General features: G+C 32.6%; 1 protein-coding gene across 7 annotated transcripts in view; it reads right to left on the bottom strand.

The window, feature by feature from the left end:
• Window positions 1-3,146: 3,146 nt before the first annotated feature.
• LOC118181410 (tyrosine-protein kinase receptor torso-like) overlaps window positions 3,147-24,590 on the bottom strand; it is a 108,370-nt gene continuing 86,926 nt past the window's right edge. For 5 of the 7 annotated variants that reach the window (XM_085812815.1, XM_035350538.2, XM_035350537.2 and 2 more), the window contains 4 exons: window positions 16,255-16,316; window positions 14,622-14,836; window positions 7,814-7,951; window positions 3,147-3,361 (listed from right to left, as the gene is read on the bottom strand). In XM_085812815.1, coding sequence (XP_085668941.1) covers window positions 3,241-3,361; window positions 7,814-7,951; window positions 14,622-14,836; window positions 16,255-16,316 — 536 coding nt within the window. In that variant the 3' untranslated portion in view covers window positions 3,147-3,240. Of the gene's footprint in view, window positions 3,362-7,813; window positions 7,952-14,621; window positions 14,837-16,254; window positions 16,317-24,590 lie in introns of those variants that run through there. The other 2 variants (XM_035350542.2, XM_035350544.2) reach the window with 2 other exon arrangements.

Raw genomic sequence — 24,590 nt, 5'->3', positions numbered from 1 at the left:
TAAATTTTATCAAAATCTCTCCAGTAGTTCTGGAGATCGTAGATCAAATATGAAAATTCTCTTAATTTACTTCACCAGTGTACTTTTACAGTGATGTCTTAACAGCGATGACAATAAAAGAAGCTTCAGCCTGCCCAACTATAAATTCTAAATAGAATCTTTCATAAATAAAATTTTATAGTTAAAAATTATAATAAAGTGTGTTTTTCACATGCAGAGAGTGAGCTGAAAGTAAACAATATATTACTGTTTCCAGGGTCGGCAGAAGAATATAGAACTCACCAGGCGACCTAAAGCCGACCTGCCGTTTACTTTGATGGTAACTAACTCTCACCACGTCACAAAGAATGAAAAACTTCTAAATTACATAATGATAATTATGGTAAAACCACATGGTATTTGACAAAAGCATCTGCACACTTTTACTAGCTTAAATATTGATTCGAGACGAGTCATTCTTACTAGATCGAATGTTTAAAATTAATACTTAAGGAAAATAAGATAAAGAAATTTAGAGAAACAATTTCAAGGCTGTAGATCAGAGAATTCCATAAATGCAAAACCTTGAACTTTTTATATGGCTTCTGCAGACAGATTCCATGTTAAGATAAAATAGCATTTATTACTTTCACATCTGGCTCCATGAAATAACTATTATATTTCAGCGAATGTTTAGTAGCAAATCTATGGAGACTTTTGATCTTATTAAAGTGTAGTGAACAATATATTGGCTGAACTTTCTGCTCTAGGTGGGCCACACATAAAAAATTGCACTTTGAATGAAATGTGTTTACTCCCTTACTTGAGCTGTTTTTATAAAATCTACCTTATTTCCAGTTGGAAATATATGTAGGTCAATATTCAAGGTCCATATTAAGAACAAATACCCCATCTTAAGTAAGTTAATGCAAACTTTGTATTTAAAATAAAACTTTTCTTCCTTTGAGATTTACAAATTCCCAGATATGATTGATATTTTCTAATTTCAGACCAGTTTTAGATTTAAAGGAATTTAAAATAAGATTTTTCCAACTAGGTGAAAAAGCTTTAAGTATGCTGTGTATTAGTAATCTTCACTAAAGACAGCAATAATAGTGGTAAGGCAGATTAACAATATTAGATGCAAAGTTATTTGTAATTGTTTTTCACAGCACTTAAGACTACACATTTTCTGTTATTGAGTAGGAAATCCACAATTTATTCAGATAGAAAATGAAGACAATAGCATAGTTAATGTTAGTCTGTTTTATGGTACATTAACATATTCTCGAAAAATTCACATTATTTAAAGACTTATTTGCTGTCTCAAATTTCAATTTAGGATGTACAATTTGGGACTGTAGACATAGTCTGTTTTATGATATGTTAAAATATTCACAAAAACTTTACATTTATTTAAAGGCTCGGATGTCTCGGATTTCAATTTGGGATATTATAAAACATAAAATTAGGCAAAACAGATTCTTATTTTGGCCTAGATTTTGACCAAATCTCTATCAACTTCGAGAGCGATCAGATAAAAGTCCGTCTTCTTCAGAAGGGGAAAAAAAAAAAGCTGTGCAAAAAGGAGAAAAATAACAATCATATTTATATCAGAAGTAATAGACAAATCAAAGTAGTAGTAGCTCCATATATTAAGGAAAACAGTAGCGACACATATAAAATAAGATATAAGAATCTTAAAAGTTTTAAGAAGAATTGGATTGGAATATCATTAACTAAAGAAGAGAAAATTTAATTAATGTGAAGCGCTTCACGCAAATCCAATTCACCAACTTAAGAAGCCTTATATATAATTTTCGCAGTCAAAATTGATTATATTTCCAACTATGTAGCTATTGGAGATTTTTTTTTCCCTCTTTTTGGGCATAAGAATTGACTTCTTGATGCTCTTTTTAATTTGGCCAGTATTGCCATAAACCACATTGACAAAATATGCTATAAATTTACCAAGAATTTAAGTCAGAGATGGAATCTTAAGGGTTGAACAACGAATTTTATTCATAGGTGAAAGAATGACCTGAAAACTTCCAAAGCAGGGGTCAACAACGTGATACCTACAGGTATTAAGGTGCCTGTGAAGCAATTTTTAAGTGCACACAGTTTTAAGCACCTAAATTCTAAATTTTAAAAATACGGACAATAAGCACTTATAATTATAATGAATAATTATACAAAACATTTTTACTTTATTTTCGTCATTTTAATGGTTGCATGAATTGCATAATTAAACTTCTGAGAAAAACTGAATCTTGGCGATATTTAGATAACAGTACAATGACTAGATGAACGACATTGATTGCTAGAAACATCCGATTCCATACACATACTATCTCCGTTATCCTCATATACTGTCCACAGCTTTACATCCGTAATCTCTTTTGTACATAAACTTGTCATTTGTTTACTTTGTATTTTGAGTAAGCAGAGTATGCATTCTTCTCTTGAAATTAAGAGATAACGAAAATATACGGGCAGCATTGCTTTTCCTGTGATTGATACTAAGAAAATCATTTCAGTTCAGCTGATTGTTGTGTGTCGACAACTTGCTTGAGTTGCACAACAACTTGCTATTTTCTTGCTTAGCTAGTAACATTTATGAACGATACAATATAAATGTTTTTGCAGTAACAAAACAAATTTTTAGAATATTACAACTTTTACAATCCACACAAATTAACTCTGTTTTGATATAATTATAATTTTTTTTTAAATTTTTTATTGCTCTATATTTATTTTTATTATTACTGTTGACACCCCAATGTTCCCACATTTCTGAAATATGCCCTCTTGGTAAAAAAAAAAAAGAAACGAGTTGCCGGCCCCTGTTCTAGAGAATCTGAGCAATTTTAAAACTGATAGAAACAGAAATGGAACTGCAAGATTACTGATACTATTTAAAACATTCTGTGTTAGAAATAACATCAGTAACCTTGTTATCCCTTTTGCACAATTCTTTTTGTTTCAAAAGAAAAGAAACCCTCAAATAGTTGATTTTCTGCTGGTGCACTGTAACATTTAGAAAGATTTATTTCAAGTTATCAAATTTATTTTGAATAACTTCAACTTATGTCATAGGTATTTAGTGATTTTATCCACAACTGATGATGGGCATTTTGTTCTTTAAAAACAAAGCAACCTTTCTCAGCTTTTCTTTTCTATAACAATATTTATTATATTTTTATTTACCACATTTTACATTAAAATACATAAACTTGTTTCATTAAAATTAAATTTCTCTTAGCTAGAGCATTCATAATTAGAATATTTATCAATAATAGCTCTAATTCTTGGCACAAGATTTCTGAACTGAGGTCTTGACTCTGGAACAGAACGCCAACAATCTCGCATAATAACATACCTGAAAAACAATCAGCAGTATTTGCATATATAAATGTCATTCAACAAATGCAGTTTAAATTTAATTGAAATATCAGTACCGCAGAATAACAAAGACAGTAAAATAATGGCTAATGACAAACAAAGAATATGAAAGGCTCAATGCCATTAAAAAATACTACTGCTTTCATAAAAACAATTTATAGCCTATATATCATGTACACAAATTACACACACTTTGTTGTATTCACCCTCCTTTTCTCTCATATGAGTTCTAAGGATTATGTTAATTTTATTAACAGTTAAACTTTAAATTAAAGTTTCTTTCCTGTCGATTCTTAACTTCAACTTACTACTTTCGGCTAGAACATAGTTTTAGAATCATGTCTGAATACATAATGAGGAAGAGCGGTACTTAACCACGAAGTTCTTCGGTCTTAGCGAGAGAGTTACCAGCTATCCTGTCTGCACGCGTCTGCCTTTTTAGGCCGCTCTCTTGTAAGCTATTATTATGCTCGGCAGTACTTTAGGCCCTTGATAGCTTTACAGTCAATTAATGTTAAGGGGCCAACTCGGTTAGAATCTTGATAGCTTCGGCTATATCTCTTTAATTTGGATTAGTTTTAGTTTAATTCTTAGTCTCTTAAGTTCAAGTCCAAGTGTCGGCTTTTATTGTTCACTACAAGACGGAGTTCTATTAAATCTTATTTGAATAATAAAGGGTTATTTACCCTTCCATCTTGTTAAAGAAATTATTCAAATTCAAAAAATCTGTTTTTATAGACACAAGAAAAAGTGTTTTGGTTTTGAATCTAAAACACTTTTACACCAGAGAACAAGGACACCATTGCCTGGTGAACTCGAAGTTCACCTCACATAAGATAGGATATACCCTTGTCTCCAGAAGCTCCACCACACCAGGGAGGGATGGCAGACCATGCAGCATTTATTTTAAACAAAAGAAAATGTTTACATGGGCAACAATGCCAGCAAAGTACAGTACAATATTTACATGGTACAATTAATAAAACACTACACAATAAGATCATGCTATTCAATACATACTAGATAACATGGAACAATAATATATCAAATAAAAACATAAATAAACACAATATATAAACAAAATATGGGCAATTAAAAAATATTAATAGAATTCAAGATATCTTAACAAATATTAATTTAAGGAAATGGCCTAGTAACATTGCTTTGACAATATAATTTTGAAAGTCCTATGCATTCAATACAATGCAATATTTATTTAATACAAAAGTTAAGTAAGTTAAATAAAGAGTACTTGCTCCTATATAAGGAACCTATTAGAATCACCGCTTGATTATGAGTTCATACATCAATAAGTTGAAGCATAAGATAGTCACTATTACCACTTATTAAACCAAAGTTGTTAACAAGTGAGCTCCAGAAATTTGTAATTTAAAACCTAGAGACTGTCATTTTAAACACTAAGGTATTAAAATGTTCATAAATCCGAAAATCTATAAATGACAATGTTGAAGAAATTCTTCGCCAGAGTAGTGTAAACAGTTCAGGAATGTTAAAAGTTAAAAAGTCTAATAAGTGATGCTAGAAAGCAATGATATTTAATTCTTGGAAATTAATTTGCAATAGTCATATTAGAATAAGTTTTTTGGCAATATGTCAAAATTTCTTTTAATTTTTTGTTCTCTGATGAAGGACGAAGTATTAATTCTTCCCATTTGGGTTTGTGTTGTGCTAGTGGTTCTTTTAGAATCTAAAACACTAACCAACATGCCTGTATACGGAATTGATGAGTCATCAGCTGACTCTACTGGGCTGACTGATGAAACTCAACTTGACTTTTTCATGTCTCGAAAGCGCAACTTAGGATATGTACAGTCAAAAGTCTTTAATCCGGACTCGTCGGGACTTCGGCGATTCCGGATTATCGGTTTTTCCGGATTATAGATCATCAGCTTAAATCTGGTAAGATGGCATGCAGAAATTATAAAATTAAAAATATGAAACCATAATTTATGAAATAAAGAGCAATTATGACGTAAAGGGTACCAAAATTTACCAAAAAAAAGCTTAATATTTATTTGTTTACTTTATTAAATATTTCTTTCAATGTAAGTTGTTTAAGTTGCTTTGTTTTATGTGCTAATACTTTCTCTTTAATTCTATAAACAGACATAATTTCTTGTTCAGTTACAAAGTTCTGCTGACATAATCGAAAGTTCAAGCTTACTTTTATAAAATTGCTCTAACAGTCTGCAAAAAATAATAAGCCGGATCCAATTCAAAGATTAAGGAACAATGCAATCCGCAACATTAACTGAAATAGATAATTAGATAATTTTAGCTTAGCTTATGCCGTCTGTTATACATTAAACGCGCATGCATAAACATAGTATGTGCATTCGGAAACGTATTATGTGCATGCGTTTACGCATGCACAGAAAGTTTGTAGCTTTGAGGTCCGGATTATGGACGTCTGGATTAAAGACTTTTGACTGTATTAGATTTATATATAGCATTATTCTAACATAGATATTTTGACACAAAATCGGAAAAAAGTCATTTCAGAAATGGAAAAATGAATTTCAGAAAAGGTCCCATTTTGTGTCAAAATACCTAAGTTAGAACAATGCTATATATAAATCTAATATATATCCTAAGTCGCGCTTTCGAGACATGACAAATGCTATTTGAATTTCGTCAATTGGCTGAGTAGAATGGAAACTACGGGTCTTTTTTTTTTTTTTTTTTTTTTTTTTTTTTTTTTTTTTTAAAGCAGCGTAGAAGGAAAAGTACTAAAGGCACAGAGCAGGAGCAGCAAAATGAAATTGTATAATTCAGAATGTGAAATGTAGTAATAAGAGCAATATTAAGAAGCATATGAAAGAGCTGAGATTTATCAGATTTGTGGAAATAAATTTAGCAGCAGATCAGGCTGTCTAACTTGTGTAGGTATGATACCAGAATTAATAAGTACAATTTGAAGTATAGAGGGAAATATTCAAGATAATGACTTAAAAAAACTTTATAATTTAGTCAACAGATACTAAGAATATTTTCATAAAATATGATCAATTGTGAAATTAATGCTAATTCTAACTATTAACATCAAATAGTCAAGTGTCCATAATTATTATTTACTGTCCATAATTATGAGACAAGGCAGTATATTGTAATTGTTGGGCTGAATATATACAAGTGTAAAGGAAGTTTAAAATTCTACTTTGAAATAATTTCTGAAAGTTATTAAAATATCAAAAAATATATATTCTGACAGTCTCTAGTAATAGCCCTTTTTCTTTTTTTTTTCCCGAGTTGTTTAAATTACCTAATTTGAAGGAGTAACATTCAATAAATTAGAAATGTGTCATGAACTCTAAATACTTGGTGTCACCACAAAATTACATTAAAAATTCATACAAAATTATTATTTAAGATGGAAACACATTGGCTATTTTATTAGTGAAGACTGAAAAAAGAGTTACATCTAACCTGTCCTTAGAATTAAGAAAGGACCATTAAATTTATAAATCAGATTTAACAATCAAGGCTAATGAGAATACTGAAACAGTGGACTTAATTACTCATGTGTGATTACTCATTACTATGTGATTGATTTCATCTCATGAATGCTTCTATTGGAATTAACATGACCCATGGGTCATGTTAATTCATTACAATGAGCATTCTCGATGCTCCATAATGAATATAGTTTATTTGCTCCAGTTAATTTGTTAAAGAAACACACCTTTCCTTAATTCAAAAGGTTTTGTTGAGAAAGTTACCCTCATCAAACCAATTACAGTTCTGCTACAAATAATTCTGAATTTCTACAAATAATTCAAGAACAATTCAATAAAACTGATGGTGTAATTCACTGATATGCAATTCTGTAATGTAATCATACCCTCCAGTACAGCATATGATGAATGTTTCCCCGCATGGACATTCTAAGATATTCAGTGCCCATGAGTTGTTAGCATTAGAATCACCAGCATGATGAATAATTATTTTTTTTTATTTTCATCACAACATGACTATCAACATACAGCAGATTGAAAAATGACTCGTGTAGCAACAGCTAGACATTTTTTTTTAAATTTTAATATTTGCAATATATTTTATTTAATTTTATTAAATTTTATTAATTGTTAAATTCATTTTATTTTTAATATTTGTACCAAAAAGCACAGTAACCTTTTATGTTGACATTACACTTAGTGATGATTACACACCTCAGCTAACTCTGATGTGAAGTACTGAGTGTGTTGATAATGAGAAGTTTAACAGAAATTTCTTTCCATATGCAAAAAGTAGATTTTGTAAATGGTGCTCCCAGGCTGAAAGATCAGATTTAATAACGCTGTTTGCAGTTGCAGAATTTAGGGATGGCACAATTTTTCGAATTTAGAGAAGCACCAAGCAATATGCAGATTTTCACAAATTTACAAGCAAAAAAACAAATTTTTAATACCATTCTGGAGAGCACCTTCCTGGTTTTCCCAGCCTGTTACCTCCTTTAAGATATGGCAAAATTTCAGTATTTGTTCTATCTCTATATGGTTCTTTTCCTAATGAGAAAACTTCCCACATGTACACACCAAATGACCACCTATATAATAAAAAATATAAATTGGAAGACTAAATAATCAAAGGTAATATGTGAAAAGGTGTTTCTAGAGCTAAAACGAAAACTAATAGTAGAGCAAAAATTGTAAGTTTTAATTGGAATTACTAACAAAAGTTGAACATCCTTAGAACAAAGTGTGATCTCCTAATGACAAATTCTAAACAAAGTGTGATCTCCTAATGACAACAACACTCACTGTTGTGACTAAATTATACATTATTATTTGCTTTCTTTTTTAACATAGTTTATTAATAAAAGACTGAAAAATTATTGAAAAAATAAAACAGATACTTTTGTGTGTGTGTACAAGTGATAATAAACTGTCAACAAGTGAACTGACTGCAATTACAACCTTTCAGTAGCCTGTGTGTGAGAAAAAACTGATGTATAAAATGTTCTGATATTATTTCATATTAGAGTAATCAATACAAAACAATAAAGTAATTAAAAGAATTTAGGGGAGGGGAATTCTCTTTACTTATGCATCTTTTATTGTTTTTTATTTTACTTTTTGTCCTAGTTTAAATTCTTCATGTTTGTCCTTTGCATAAGTAAAATGGGATTTTCATTCATATTAGTCATAAACATAATACTTTATATAATGGTATATATTTTATGCATATCCCACATGAGGCTGCTATAAACAGTAACAAAAGGAAAATTCGCTTATGCTTAAAAGAAAATTTGCTTATTTTGCTTGAGCTATCATTTATTTCATCAACTTTAATATTATAAGATATCTTACAAACAGTATGTTTAGAAGCAGTACTTGTTCTAAAATTCTAGGCAGTTAGGACATTTCTGTATGTATTTTCTGCTAGTATTCAGCAGGTTCTGTTCGTATGTATATGCAGATTTTTGTTTCTTTGTCACTTACATATTAATTGATATTTGCAGGCAAAGGGAGTAGCATAAAATTAGGATGAATCCTTATAAAAAATTGAAGAGGTCTGCAGACATATGAGACGATCTCCAAAATAGTTAAAATGGATATATTACATGACATACTGCTCAGGAATTAAATTTCAGAAAAATTACTATCATTTGGAAGTGAGCAGGAGTTATAAGTATATTCTTACACGGAGGAAATTTTCCCTTCTGCCAGGATGACTACTAACACTGTAAGACTTTTACAACAAAGTTAGGTCAGTGGTTATCTCAGGCGGCACTCAGCATCAACAAGGAGTTCGATAGCAGCATTTGTTACCTACAATTGAGTTCATTTACAGAGAAATATGCTCTTTCAGCCAGGCTATATACTGTGCACTTTTCCATTACTTGACTTCACCAAAATGAAATCCAGATTCCTGACTGAATTGCAAATCAGCCCAATCTCAGTCCCATCAAAGAACTGCGATATTAAGAAAAGAGATGAAAATGCAATCAATGAGAAAAAAAAAAAAAAAGCTGAAGGCCCTTATCCAACACTCTATATTCCATAGACAGAAGGCATCTGCGATGGTAAAAGTATGTGAAATCATAGTGCAAATAAAATTGCTGCCTTCTAGTCTGAATAAAAAAATGTTTTACGTACATATTTCAGATAACTGTTATGATGTTTGTTTCAACTGTTTTTGCAAATCACAACTGAATAGAATTTTTGCTTAATCAAGTTTTCTCTAATCAGATTTTTTCTTAGTGTTTATTACAACATTACTTGAAACGTGTGTAAATATAGTGCTTGTAACTCTGGGGCGACCTGTGCTGTAACGTCTACCCACATTATCATCATCTTGGAATCATTGCCAAAGCCTGGAGATGACACTCTGGGCAATTCCAAGTTCGTCTGATACTTCCAGTTGGGTACGCCCGCATTCCAGACGGCCGATAATTCTACCACGTAAAAAATTATCCAAATGCGTTCTTTGTGTCATAACTATTCGGTTATTGCACTGAAATGCTTATAAAGCGCCTGCGAACAATTTTACTTCTTTGCCTGTATTCCTCATATATCACTCTCTTACACTCTTGTCATTGTGACGTACCATCGGTGTCATCTGGTTACTTCCTGAAATTTGCATATCATTCTTGAAGATGTGTATAGTGATTTTACAGGTGATATATTTATTTTAGAGTGCGATTTCCGCGTGACTACGAATTATCCTTAATTTATGGACATGAGAGTATAATATGCTTTTAAATTTTAAGTTTCATAAAATTTAATTATATTTAAAACCCTGTAGGATTTTTTACATTTCCCTTTGTTATTTCTAACTAACTGCATGAAAAATTTAGCTACTATCAGGGGGGGGGGGAGAATGTATATTTAATAGTATTTGGTTTATTCTTACTGAGGAATACCCTAATCTAAAAGTTACACAATCTTTTATTATTGAATGATTTTCCATTGCATATTTACAAATTAATTCTACAGTTCTGTTAAATTCATAAATAATTTTTTTTGGAGGGAAGGGTTGTTTTTCTTTCCGTGTTCAAAATCTTAATGGAAATTAAAAATATATATCCAAACAATTCTTTATAATAACTATTCTTTATAAAAAAAAATAAAGTACTTCTTTTACTGAACTCAGCCTCAAAAATCAATTCCACGCAAATTTATAATGATATCGAAATCAATCAGTCAGCAAATAAAATTTGAGAAATGTGTAGTTATTTTTCTTATAAATATCTCTAGATGTAATGATTTGCATTACAGTTTGAATTTTTTTATATTGCATATAACTTTAAATAGAGCATTTTTGGTACATACTGTAAATTTTATAACTCTAAGTTATTTAAAATAATGGATTCTTAACATCTAAATGCTGCACACATAGTTTATGACTAGGAAATAATAAAAACATTTAGTACTTAATGCACTATTATATGCAAACATACACTGGTGTGCAAAAATTAAGAACGAGACGGTTTTTCTCAATATAACTTTGTACAAAAGCTTTCCAAATCCACACATTTAATACCGTAAGATCCCCAATACGTAAGGCCATGAGTAATGTAAGCAACACTTACTAAAAGAGAAATCAGAGGGATAAAAAGAAGCTTTACTGAAAAAGTAGCATGGAGCGCAATGCGACAGAAGGCCGAAACATCCCTGTGATGGGTGTCCAGCAAGAAACATCCGGTCTTTAATAGGGGATATGATCTCCCCTGACTTCTAGGCAGGTTCACAGTGTCTGCCCATGCTGAGAATGAGGGTGTCAATGAGTTGTTGAGGCATTACTGCCCATTCGTCTTGCAGCACCAATCGAACCTCTGGAATCGTTACTGGTGGTAAGGTACGAGCTGCCAAGCGTCTGCCTAGAAAATCCCATACATGCTCGATGGGATTGAGATCTGGAGATTGTGCCGGCCAAGCCATACGTTCAATATTCTCACTCTCTAAGAGCTGTTCGGCAGCTACTGTGCGATGACATGGTGCATTGTCGTCCATGAAAAGAAACTGTGGACCCATAGCGCCTCTAAAAAGACGCACATATAGAAGAAGAATCTCGTTACAATAACGGGTCCCGTTGACTGAACCTGCGTCGAAGATGTGAAGGTCTGTACGACTACCAAGCATGATGCCTCACCAAACGGAAACACTGCCACCTCCATACCTGTCCCTTTCAACGATGTTCGAGGGATGATTGCGGCTTCTCCGCTCTCTCCAGATGAGTATGCGATGAGAATCGCTACTCAGACTGAATCTGCTCTCATCTGTAAAGAGTACTCGTCCCCATTCATTGTCTCTCCGATTCCTGTGTTCCCGGCACTACAGAGAACGCCTTCTCTGATGGGCAGACATTAGAGGTACACACCGTACAGGGCGTCGTGCAAACAGACCACCACCGTGCAGTCTTCTGGCCACGGTAAAACGCGATATCGGTCGTCCAGTTGCCTGTGTCGTGTGTCTAGAAATTTCTCCCGCTGTCTGCCGCCTGTTTCTTCTGGCCTGTAAGGCAATATACCGGTCATCTGCGGGTGTGGTTCTTCGTGGACGCCCACTACTAAACCCTCGGATAGCTGTTCCTGTAGTTTGAAATTGTCTCCAAAGTCGTGAAACGATGCTGTGAGCAATTCCGAACTCTGCAGCCACACTTGTCACACTGCAGCCTTCCTCCAACTTTCCAATGATTCGACCTCGGGTAAACGCATCCAGATGTCGTCTAACAGATTGATTATTCGCCATTTCTCGCTGAGGCAGCAACTCGGTGTGATTTTAACTGCTATACAGCGTGCAATCTCTTTGCCAGAAGTAGTGATCTTACACCGAAACATGCTTTATACTACTCAGACACTCCCCCATTACGTCTACCTGCATATCTGCGCATGTGCTACCGTACATCACCTTACTTAATCTCCTGATTGGTCTTTCTGTCCGCTCTGCCTCTTCGTTCAGCTGATATGCTAATTTTTCGACTTCGTCCTTAATTTTTGCACACCAGTGTATATGTAAGCAGACTAAAGAATAATGAAGGTAAAGAATATTTTCAATAATAAAAAGATTGTTTAGAAAATTAAATGAATGATTTATAAAACAAACTACAAGTTTACAAAATTAAACACAATTATTAACTTACCAAACATAAACTCCATGTACCAAAACATAATTAAACATGATTATTAACAATTCCAAGTACTACTGATATAAAAAAGAATCTCTTAAAATGCTTTAAGTTTACAGGAATTTTCTATTATCAGTCTTTTTAAACAAAAAAAAATTAACCAGTTAAATTATCATACTGTAGCTCTATCAATATTCTTTTTATGAAAAACCTGCAAAAAAATAGTTGTTTATATTTATTCAACATGAGAAATCTATAAATCTCACTCATTCAACTTTTTCTAAAAGTTGAACTCAAAATGAAATTGTAAATAGTCAACCAGTTCCCTCGTTTATTTGCCATAATATTTTATATAATTGTTTTAAAAATTTACTCATAAAAATGTGTAAATTATCCTTAAAGGTTCGAGCAAACTATCATATTCCTAAAATTTATTAGCCCAAAAGAGCATTAGCTTGAATGGGCTATTTGTCTCGAAATGGGATTTTGAGGTGTACCACTTTAAATATACGAATCACTTTTTTAATTGTTGCCACAAAATATTATCACCCAGTATTATTTTTAAAGAGATTAAATAATGTGCATGAATGCATGTGTTTTGCACACTGTGAAAAAATGACAGTATCCAGGGTCATCAAATTTTGAATAACATAATCTTCCACCCAAACTTGTATACCCGAAAGGCTGAATTTTTAATTTTATATTTAATATTTAGTGAAACTTTGATGAATTTTTAACAAACTCAACAGTTTGAAAGCGAACAATAGCAATACTGAATGGATTAAAACACTGTATCTTCAGCATGCAAGATGTATGTCAGAAATTCTAAAGATATGCTGTATTTAAATATTTTGTGATTTTGCTGTTCAATTGAATTTTATGTGGCATAAGCACAAGAAAACATGATATTTACCAGCGTATAAGATGCACCAGCCTATAAGACGCACCCACTTTTTCATACACATTTTTGAAGGATAAAACTTTATTACTAATCACTATAATTCCGCCAAGCTCTTTTGATTTTCTCAGTTAGGGGTGGCCCCGAAATGCCTCTCTGCAGCCCTGTTTCCATGTTCTTTAGCATACACAATCATACATAGCTTGTATGCTATGCTATAGCAATGCCAAGGTTGTTTTTGAGACATAACTTGCTAACAAATTTTTAAAAAGTGAACAGCAGAAATTTTACACACTTAAAAGTCGTTCACAAAAATTGGAAATTTTAAACAAAACCAGCTGCGATCGTCGATGACAGCACATGCGCATTCACTGAACTCTACTTAACTAATATTCCCACACTTTGCAAGGAAACAAGAAAAAAGGTCGCATAACTCTGAATAGGGGAAATTTCCAGAAATGAATGTAATCAAAAATTGAGTATTAACATATAAGACACATCCCATTTTTTAGACCTATTTTTAAAGAAAAAAAAGTAAGATTTATACGCCGGCAAATACAGTAATTAATAAATTCACCACACAAAATGTTAATAATAAACAGGAAAAAAAAGGCTTTGCTAGTCATCTTACTAAGAAAACTGTACATTGATATGAGAAACTGAGAACAGGTTAAAAAAAAAACAGAATAATGTATGCCAATACCTCATTGGGAATTCTAAACACATGCTGCTTTTAAAATTTTTTGTAGTTTTGGTGTTGAAATTTAAATGGCATAAGTGCAAAGAAAATGATGGTTAACAATAAAAAGCTAAAAAGGCAAAGAAAATGGATTAGCAGGAGTGAGTGCAGCAGGAGATTGGTAGACTGTGAGCTCATCAAGAGCACAGAGAAACCTTAAACCCTTTTTGGACAACCATTAAAATCTGAGTCCTTTCAAATTTTTTGAAAAAACAAAATAGTTATAATACAACATTATGAGAATTTTTCCTAATGAAGTGCAGCTCTCTTAAAATACGAGTATTTTTCATCTGGCAGCAAAAATGCAACAAGACTTAAATACTGATATGTTTCTATTAAACGACTGGATAAAAAGAGTCACTATTCAGACGTGCAAAATCAATCATTTAGTTTCAGTCAATTCAATCAAAATATGCCATATTATATTTCAGCCTCAAATTCAAAAAATAAAATATACAGCTTTTAAAAACATTTAGAAAATATTTTTTAAATGATAAAGCTTTTACATACACATCAGTAAATGTACTGAACTTTTTCCTTTCAATTGCTTCTGGAGCCATCCATCTGATCGGCAATCTTTGATTGCTGCAGGAAATGTAATTTTTAGTTGTATACACATCTTTAGACAGCCCAAAATCAGAAATCTTCACAGAATTTTCAGTCTCTAACAAAATATTACGAGCAGCTATATCTCTGTGAATCATTTTGAGAGAAGATAAATATTCCTGAAATTTTAAAAGTATATGCTAAAAAGTTCACAGGAAATAACTTATGCTTTGAGAAACTATTGATTTATATGTTAAAAATGATGACTTTAGGAAAATATTAATTTTAGATTTAAAATATGATCTCAATTTAGTTTCCTCAGTAATGAGATATATCCAAAATTAGTGAAATAAATTTCATTTTGAAATCAAAATCACTGAGATTTTCTGCAGTTATAATCAAACATCCAATACCTAGCTGAATTTAAAAAGATTTTTGAATGTAATAAAGAAATCAATTTTTATACAGTAGAAGTCCAGAAATCTGCAAAATACATTTAATTAAATTATTATATACATTATTGCAATAACTTATTATATGTATTAAATTATTATTACATATTATTACATTGTATTATATACACAGCATCGAGGTTTGCCGATTTCGCCTCATGCACAGATTTCCGGTTTCGGATTCCGGTGTTAGAATCACTGTTGCTGTAAAATTTCAACAGCTTTTCTTTATTTTTCGTATATCATACACGATTGTATCGCAATTCCATACAATGCTGCTATAAAATGCACCTATCTCCATCTTTTGCAGAATTTGCACTTTTTGCATTACCGTCAATGCAATGTGTTTATGTTTCTCAACGTTGCAAGCAGTAATATCATGAGTGCATTTCTTATCTTTAATTATATATTAAAAAGGGCTGAAATTTAAAATATTCTTAATTTATCCACAAAATATCTGGATAAAAAAAGGCAGCACTAAATGATCTCGTGAAATAACAAAGCTTAGAAAATACAATAACGTGGATCGTGAACTTGAACGAAGCGATGAGTGAATCATCTGCTTTCTTACCTCAATGCAGATTAGAGGAGAAAAAACTTTTATCATGAAGTCAATAATTTGGTATTTCTGTTATGACTCATTATTATTCGATAATTATGACGTCCTTATTCGGTAAGTATTTTTTCTTCGATATTTCGTACTCAATGTTGCGGTTTCCAGAACCTATAAACTGAATGTTTATATTTAGAGAGACAACGCGAATTTCAGGAGTTGGCGGATTTCAGGTAGGCGGATTTTCAGTATTTGATTGTAACATTAATCGCATACATGAACACACACATTAATAATGTTTCATTTTAATTTAATTTAGCATTCAAAATATTTCATGAGCTTTTTAAAAGCAAAATTACATTCATATAAATTTTAATTCAAAATGCAGCTCATAAATAAAAAATTAACATAGAATTCCTCAGCAATTTTGATTTCATCAATATTAAATATATGATATAAGATAATGTATTGTCCAGAAATATATATATTAAAGAATGAGAAATTAATACAGCTTAACATAAATTATAACAAATTACATGTAGTATCTTCACATAAAAGGAATATTTTAATTTTAAATAATAAAAAATACTACCATGCCTTCAGCAACTTGGTAAACAAAAATGCCTAATTTTTTCCGATAATTACTTGCTTGCTCTGCAAGAACACAGATATAAAAAAATATTAATCATAAAATCACACAAAACTGAAGATGAATAAAAAATATTTATTAGCAAAATATCAAAATTTCTCCAGGAATCTTTTGAATGTGAAAAATTATTAATTTAGGAAAATAAGAAAAGAATTAAAATACAAGGTGTCCCATAAATTTAGATACATTTTTAAAAATTGCATAGAATCAACCAGTTGGCTTATTAGAATGCAATTTGCAATTTGAGTGTTATCTATAACTTAAGACTGCAATTTGTAGCTTGAAGGAGAATTTTTTTTTGGGGGGGGAGGGGGCATTAAGCAAATTTTAGTTCGAATTTTCACTTAAAGATAAAGATATGCCATTAGTATCATAAAATGTGATGGACTACAGCACTATTAATGACACTGTAGTATGTTCATAAATACAAACAAATAATGCCACACATCCTAATTTTTTCTCATTATATTCATATAGTATTATTAATAGTGCCATTTATTTATAGAAATGTCAACTAAAATTCATTCTTGCACCATAAAATACCTGCCTTAGTGTGTAAACCACATTCTGGTGTGGTGTATTTAATTATGGCAAAGCACTCTAGGGCTATCTCCCTAGGGGGAGGGATGCCTTTCGTGGAGGACTTTCTAAGGGTAACTGGCTCGTATACACATTACACATGGGGAAAACCACGACAACGCCCATGCAGCCAGCCCATTTGCGGGATTCGAACCTCGGACCGAACTACCAGTGTTCAGCGACTTTACCGCTCGGACGCTGGTGGGCATACCACATTCTGGTATGCCAGTTTGTTGATTTCATGTAACTTTTTAATGTTTGCAAATTTATTGGACGTTCTTTATTACATCAGAGAATATAATATAAAAAAGGTGTCTAGTTTTTACAATAAATATACATTGATTCGAAATTCCAAGCAGGTGGAAAGAATGCAATTTAGAAATATAATTAAAAACAAAGTAAAAAAAATTTTTTTTGAAGGTCTTAGTGTACATTTTCATTAAACAGCTAGCTTAATATTTAAAAAATTAGGTGCATCACGATTATATTTGCTAGACTGTTTTATAATGCTGACTATTGAGGAAGAAAATGGAAAGCAGTAGTGAATTCTACCTTTTTTTTTTTTTTTTTTTTTTCTATAATAATGTAAAAATATAGTTAGTCTTGGTCACAGTTAACTATGTAACTACAAAATTAAAAAAAAATATTTTTTTTTTTGTTTTTTTTTTTGTTAGTCAAATTGCATTTTGCAATGCTCAAATCGCGCAACTGATGGACTCACCGGGCGCAGACAAACCCCTTTTCGGCCTGTGTCTTTGAAATAAATCTACATTTCATCACAACTGACGATCTGGTTCAGAATTTTGTCCTTATGCTGATATTCAAACAGATTAGTTGCAGGCCCAAACATGTCTATCCTTATCTGGATGGGTCAACTCATGCGACACCCAGGGAGTGAACTTGTACGTCAAGTTCATTTGATGCATAGAACGACTAATGGACATGGTTCTAACACCTTAGCAAGCTCTCGAGTGGTTGCATACTGATCTTCTTCCACAAGTTCTAGCAAGCGGGCCTCATCAACATCAGTAGGCAGGCCAGGACACTCTGCTTCTTGAATGTCATAATCCTTGGTTTTTGAGCTTCCGGTACCAAACCTACACAGTGTCATATGATACAGCATTAGTATCTAAAGCTGTACTCATGACTTGGTAACATTCTGTAGCTGTCTTTTTGCAACAGAACTGGAAGTAAATGGTGGTTCTAATCTGACAGCACGATAGTTCCATTTTAGACACCTTTTGATTAATAACGATATTTTTTTACAAATTTCGGAATATAGTGTTCTAAAGCGAATATCTTTCTTTCAAATGCCAAAAACTGTTTGAAAAACTATGATTAAAGATGCCCATGGAACTGTTTGCACATAGGATATTTGCAGGAATAAATTGAAACTGAAAGCCTAACAGATGATCAGATAATTAAATGTTATGAGTTAGGTCTTAATTACAAATTTTACTTAGTAAGAATCTTGCAGTCAGAACTAAGGCGGCAGCTTTAGCTGTAAACACAGTACAGAAAACCTGAACAATTTTAGCAGGCACTAATGCTACAACAAACCTTAAAATAGGCATTGTGATGATTAGAAAGTCCTAAAATCCAAGAGTTCGTAACAGTTTCAAAAAACACCCTTCCTGGGAAATACTATTGTCAGGAAAGTACATAGATGAGCAGTGAAATTTTCAATGATTAGTTCTTTAAGAAGCTTTTTTTTAAAAGAATTCATTATTTCATCACAGAAGTTTTTGAAAGAAAATAATTTACTCAGAAAAACTGTTTTTTGCTAGATAATGCTCCAACATGCAATGCAGAGGAAGTTGAAGATGGTGACATTAAGATGATGTTTCCACTCCCACCAAGTGTAGCCACCATACGCCAACCTAAGAAACAGGGCATTTTGGAAATGATAAGAAGGAACTACTGTACACCACTCTGAATAAAGACAAAATATGATGACAAAAAAATCTGACTGCTTTCAGATTTTATATTATGACGAAAGTAGCATTTTTTAAATGTTTTGTGTGTTACCTTTATTTATTCAATATCATGTTTGTTGCACTTAAATCATAAAACTCAATTCAACAACAATATCATGAAATATTAAAAAACAGCATATCTTTAGAATTTCCGATATGCAGTCTCACGCGCTGGAGATAAAAATTTTTTTTTTTTTCTGTACAACAGTCTAGCACGTGGGAGATATTTTTTCTCTCTTGCAATATTGCCATTGCTCGCTTTGAAATCACTGAATTTGTTAATTAAAAATTTGTTAAAGCTTTACAAAATATGAAATAGATAATAAAACAAATTCAAAATTTCAACTTCCAGACGTCCACATACGAGTGGAGGACTACGTTATTAAAAATTTGATGTCTCTAGGTACCGTTTTTTCACAATGTGAGAAACATACATAAGTTCATGCAGATTCTTCATTATTTAATTTCTTTAAATACAATGCAGGGCTCTAATATTTGTTGACAACAATTTGAAAAGTAAAAGGCCATTTTATAGTGGATGACGCAAAATGCCTAAATGAAATTAAAAGCCCTTCTGGGTAAATTACGTCTTTGGGCTAAAAATTGAAATGCATCAGTGTAAAGGATGTTGCTTATTGGATTGTTAGGGTCCGGGCTGACATAAGGGCTGCAACAATTGTCAACATAAAAGAAGCTTCTAAGAAGTGGTTAAAAGTTGAAACTGAAGAAACCATTCTACTTTTAATGTCCCATATCCCTGGACGTAAAGATGCAACTTTGATTAAAAATCGAAAGTTGAACAATGGATGATGATCAATATGAAATAACTGAAAATATTATTGTTCTTGTCATTTGTGGTGAAAACAAAACTGAAGATCAAGATCAAGCAACAAGTATTGACCTTGCAGAATTTCTAAAATAAAAATCATTTTCACAACAATGGTTTGGTTTATTTAATTATTGCAAATCACACTAGCACTATCTGCCTAAGGGGAGGGACACCTTCATGGAGGACTTTCTAAGGGAAACTGACTCATATACACGTTACACATGGGGAAAACCATGAAAATGCCCATGCTGCCAGACCGTTCATGGGATTTGAACCTCGGACCGAACTACCAGTGTTCAGTGACTTTACCTCTCAGCCGCTGAAGGGCCTTCTTATAACAATGAAGTCAAGGTTTTAGAGAATGCAATTCAATATACTGAACAGCAAGAAGCTACAGGAATCAATATAGTGATGCTGTAAAGATGCAAGACTTGGCAGTGAAGAAACAGCACTCATCAAGAAAGCAGATTACAATAAAAAATTTCTGTCAGTCATCACAGGGCTGAACTTCTAAAGTACTCTATGTATTGTATTTAAATTCAAACCTTTCTTTGTGAATGAATGTTCCTTTTCTCAGTTAATTTTTTGGTTTTGTTATAAAAATCATTTTTAGGCTTATAATATGCAAAATTATAACATCGTTGTCATGTATCTGGTTGCGGTCAGGCAATCAGCTGTCTACCTCGTGGGAAGAATCCAGCAAGTCAGACAGATGAGAGTTGTCTGCAGAAAGCGTGATAGGGCATTTACAACTGAGTTCCAGTTTCGATTTAACCAGCGTGGCTGATTTATTTGGTAAGGTATTGAACACCTGTGTTTCATCTGAGTTATTTTCTTAAACCATATAATATCAACCTCATGTAAATATTTGCACATAAAAGTCGTGCTTCTATATAATAAAGGATTAAATTCCCAATAATATATTGTGTCACTTGTCTGCCATTCCGACAAGTATGACAGCCCGCTCTCTTTCAAAAACCAGAGAGTTCGAAGGTGACTAGATTTTGCTAAAAGGTGAGAAATTTTTGTTGTAATTTTTAAGAAAATTTCTTATAAATATGTTTAAGGGAGTAATTAAAAGTGATTTAATTTCATTGTTGATGTAACTCAGTGAAGAAGCTGATTCCAGTTTAAAAGTTATAAAGTTAAAAGATAAGCTTTTAAGCTCTAAAGAATATTTGTAAGATAAAGATTTTGTCACGGAATTCTTTAATACTATGGTTGAAGAAAAGAAAAACTCAGAGGAAATTGTGAAATTACGTTTGATACAAATTGAAACTAACAACAAATCTAGTAACAAGGTAGAAAATACACCTTCATTAGATAAGCTTTTGAAAGCTGTACAGGTATTATCGATTTCTGTACCTAAAAAGGGTGAAGCATGGAACTTATTTCTTGATTCAATTCGACAAGGTGAAAGTTGGCTGCGTCTGGAAGAACTAGCAAAGGAATGCAACACTTAATTCATCGCAAAAAGTAAATCTTTTGATGACATAAGAGGTGAAAAACGGGCTAATTTTCGTGATTCATGCAACAAAAACTCTAAATATACGTAGCATATTCGGAAACTAAGTACCATTTCATTCTAGCGCCGTCGCAGCGCTGTGGTAGGCATCCCGTGCATGCGCACTAGTCTTTCTTGTTCACTGACTTTCAATTGTCACCATTTGGGTTGCTCTATGTTGTGTTTTCAGTTTGCTGTGCACATTCAAAATGTTTAAGACAATTAGTTCTCCCGCTGACTGTGAGATTTGTGCCGTGATTAAATTTTTTATCGTGAGGAATGTTAAACCGGCCGAAATGTATCGTCAAGTGACAGAAGCTTACGGTGAATACGCGATAAGTGATTGAATGGTGAGAAAGTGGATAAGAATGTTTAATGCAGGTCGAACAAATGTCCACGCCGAGGCTCGGAGTGGTCGGCCTTCTGTTGTCACCGATGATTTGTTAAGGAAAGTTGATGAAGCAATTCATGAGAACAGACGCTTCACAATGACAACTCTTTCAGAGGCATTTTAACAAATTTCACTTACTTTTTGTTCGAAATTGTGTCTGACCGCTTGAATTATCGCAAACTGTGTTCTCGATGGGTTCCAAAAATGTTCACTGATGTTCACAAAACAGAGCAACTTGGTAGTGCCCTGACATTTCTCTTGCGGTACAGTGATGAGGGAGAAATTGTGACAGGTGATGAAACTTGGGTGTGTCATTTCACACCAGAATTGAAACAACAATCGATGGAGTGGAGACACACTCATTCTCCGAAAAAACAAAAGTTCAAAGTGACAATGTCATCACAAAAAATCATGTGCACTGTCTTCTGGGATAGGAAAGGCGTTTTGCTTACTGAATTTCTTCCCAGAGGTGAAACCATTAATGTGGCACGATATTGTGAGACTTTAACAAAATTAAGGCGTGCCATTCAAAACAAACGAAGAGGAATGCTCAGTAAAGGAATTGTGTTGCTCCATGACAATGCTCGGCCCCATACTGCTGGTGTCACTCAATCGTTATTTCGACAGTTTCATTGGGAGCAGTTCGATCACCTGCCGTACAGCCCGGACTTGGCGCCGTCCGACTATCACTTGTTCCTGCACATGAAGTGCGAGCTTGGTGGCAAGGGCTTTGGATCTGATGATGACACAAAAAATGCTGTGGAGTCGTGGTTATTGAAACTGGCGGGAAGTTTCTTTGATGATGGTATGCAAAAACTGGTCACCCGCTATGACAAGTGTTTGATCATTGGCAGAAACTATGTTGAAAAATAGTTTAAGACATGTATTTTCATGTAAAAATAAAATTGGATTCGAAAAAAGTGTTTTACTTTTTTTTTTTTTTTTTTTTTTTTCAAAACGGTACTTAGTTTCCGAATACGCCTCATATTCCACCAGTGCTAAGAAAAGATTCAGTGATAAGTGAACAGAAACATTTGTTTAAACCATAAGAATGTTACATGTGATGTAACAGTCATTTGGCTAAAGATTGCCCAAACAGGCGAATTAAATTTGATAAGTCAAATAAACTGAACGATGATTTTCCAGTAAAACCGAAAGTTAACACTTCAAGTAAACCGAAGGACAATTCAATTGTTACAAATGTAAATTCTAAACATGTACAAAAATGTGAGTGTTCCAACGAAAAAAAATAATTTTTATTCCTTGGAAAAGATTACTATTTACATTGCAGGGAAGCAAGTAAAAGCAATAAAAGATTCAGGTAAAGAAATACCAATTTTGAACACTACATTAATTTCTGATTTAAAAATAGAAAGTAAGGGTAAAATCATTTTAAGTTCTGCATTTGGCAATGTCATAGAGGCAACGTTAGCAACTTTTCCCATTTATTACAAAAACCAAACAGTTGTCTATATTCGCGTGTAGGATCTCTTTTCGTGTTGACAGATAAGCACAATGTTCAATGTTTAATTACACCAGATGTATGGGATTGCATATTTGAAGGTGAGAATGAATCAACAGTCTTTCCTGAGAAGAAACCGGAAACTCATAAACAACTTGAGATTGGCACCGTTGAACTGTCAAATGTAAATCTTTTATATAGTTCAGTTGCGAATCAGGATGAAGAAAGACTAAACAATTATTCGGAATCAAATAAATTTAAGGTTGATCAGAGAAACTGTCATTCATAAAGAAAAAATTTGTGGGGAAAACATACAACAGTTTGTTTTGCCCGAGAATTATCGAAAATAAAGTCTTTCAATTAGCCTATGATTCCATATTCAGAAATCATTTAGGTATGCGGAAAACTAAAGGAAGCTTACATTTTATTGGCCAAACATATCCAAAGATGTACAAAATTATTGTAGAACATGCGAAAGATGTCAATTAAAAAGTCCAGAAAGACAATCGGATAAAATTCCAATTACTCCTATTGTTCGCGCGCCATATCCTTTTCATACAGTAACTATAGATATTATTGGTGAAATTTCACCGCCTTCAGGAAGGAAACATAAATATTGTTTGTGTTTGATAGATAATCATTTAAAATAGCCAGATGTCATACCTTTAAAAAGTATTTCTGCCAAAGCTACTTGTGATGCTCTTTTAGACATTTTTATGAGAACCGGTATTCCAGAAATAATTTGTAGTGATCAAGGCACTAATTTTACCTCACAGTTAACTCATGAATTCGAAAAAAATTTAGGAACTCATCCTCGTTTTTCAACACCTGGTTACCCAGCATCAAATGGCTCAGTGGAAAAATGGAATCGGGTATTTAAACAAATGTTACATCATGTAATTCGCACAGATCCTGTTAATTGGGACAACCACATACCTTATCTACTTTTTGCGTATCATGAAGTTTCAAATTGCACTACAGGTTAAACAGCTCCATTTAAACTTATGTACGGTCGTGAAGCTAGAGGTCCCTTAGCTGTGTTAAAATCATCATGGTCCGGTGAAATAACATTATCGCTTAATCTGAGTAATTCAGCAGTTGATTATCTACAAGAATTAAAGATAAATTTAAAGAAAGCAGCTGATCTCGCTTCTTTATGTGCCGTGGAAAAACAAGAAGCTTACACATATTATTTTAACCGTCGCAAAAATATGAAAGAATTTTAAAATGGCGATCTAGTATATTTACTTATACCAGACTCTAGCAACAAGCTATATGCTAGGTGTACAGGTTCAGGTGAAATTACTGAAAGAGTAAATCCTCATTCTTATAAGGTTAAATTACCACATGGGAATGTGTAGCATGTTCATGTAAACAAAATAAGAAAATTTTATGTTCGAGTACAAACTGTGGGAGTAATATTTGAAGATGATTCTGAGTTTGGGGAAATTCATCCAACTCCAATTAAAGTGGATTGTATAGCAAATAGAAGTGACATCAAGGTGGATATTATTCATTTAGATGGCAGTAAGCAATAA

Source organism: Stegodyphus dumicola, chromosome 3 (genome assembly GCF_044657685.1).
Source record: "Stegodyphus dumicola isolate Sdum_Otavi_A_Nest chromosome 3, ASM4465768v1".
Lineage (NCBI taxonomy): Eukaryota > Metazoa > Arthropoda > Arachnida > Araneae > Eresidae > Stegodyphus > Stegodyphus dumicola.
The sequence above is the reverse complement of the archived record's forward strand: the minus strand, read 5'-3'. Positions and strand labels throughout refer to the sequence as shown.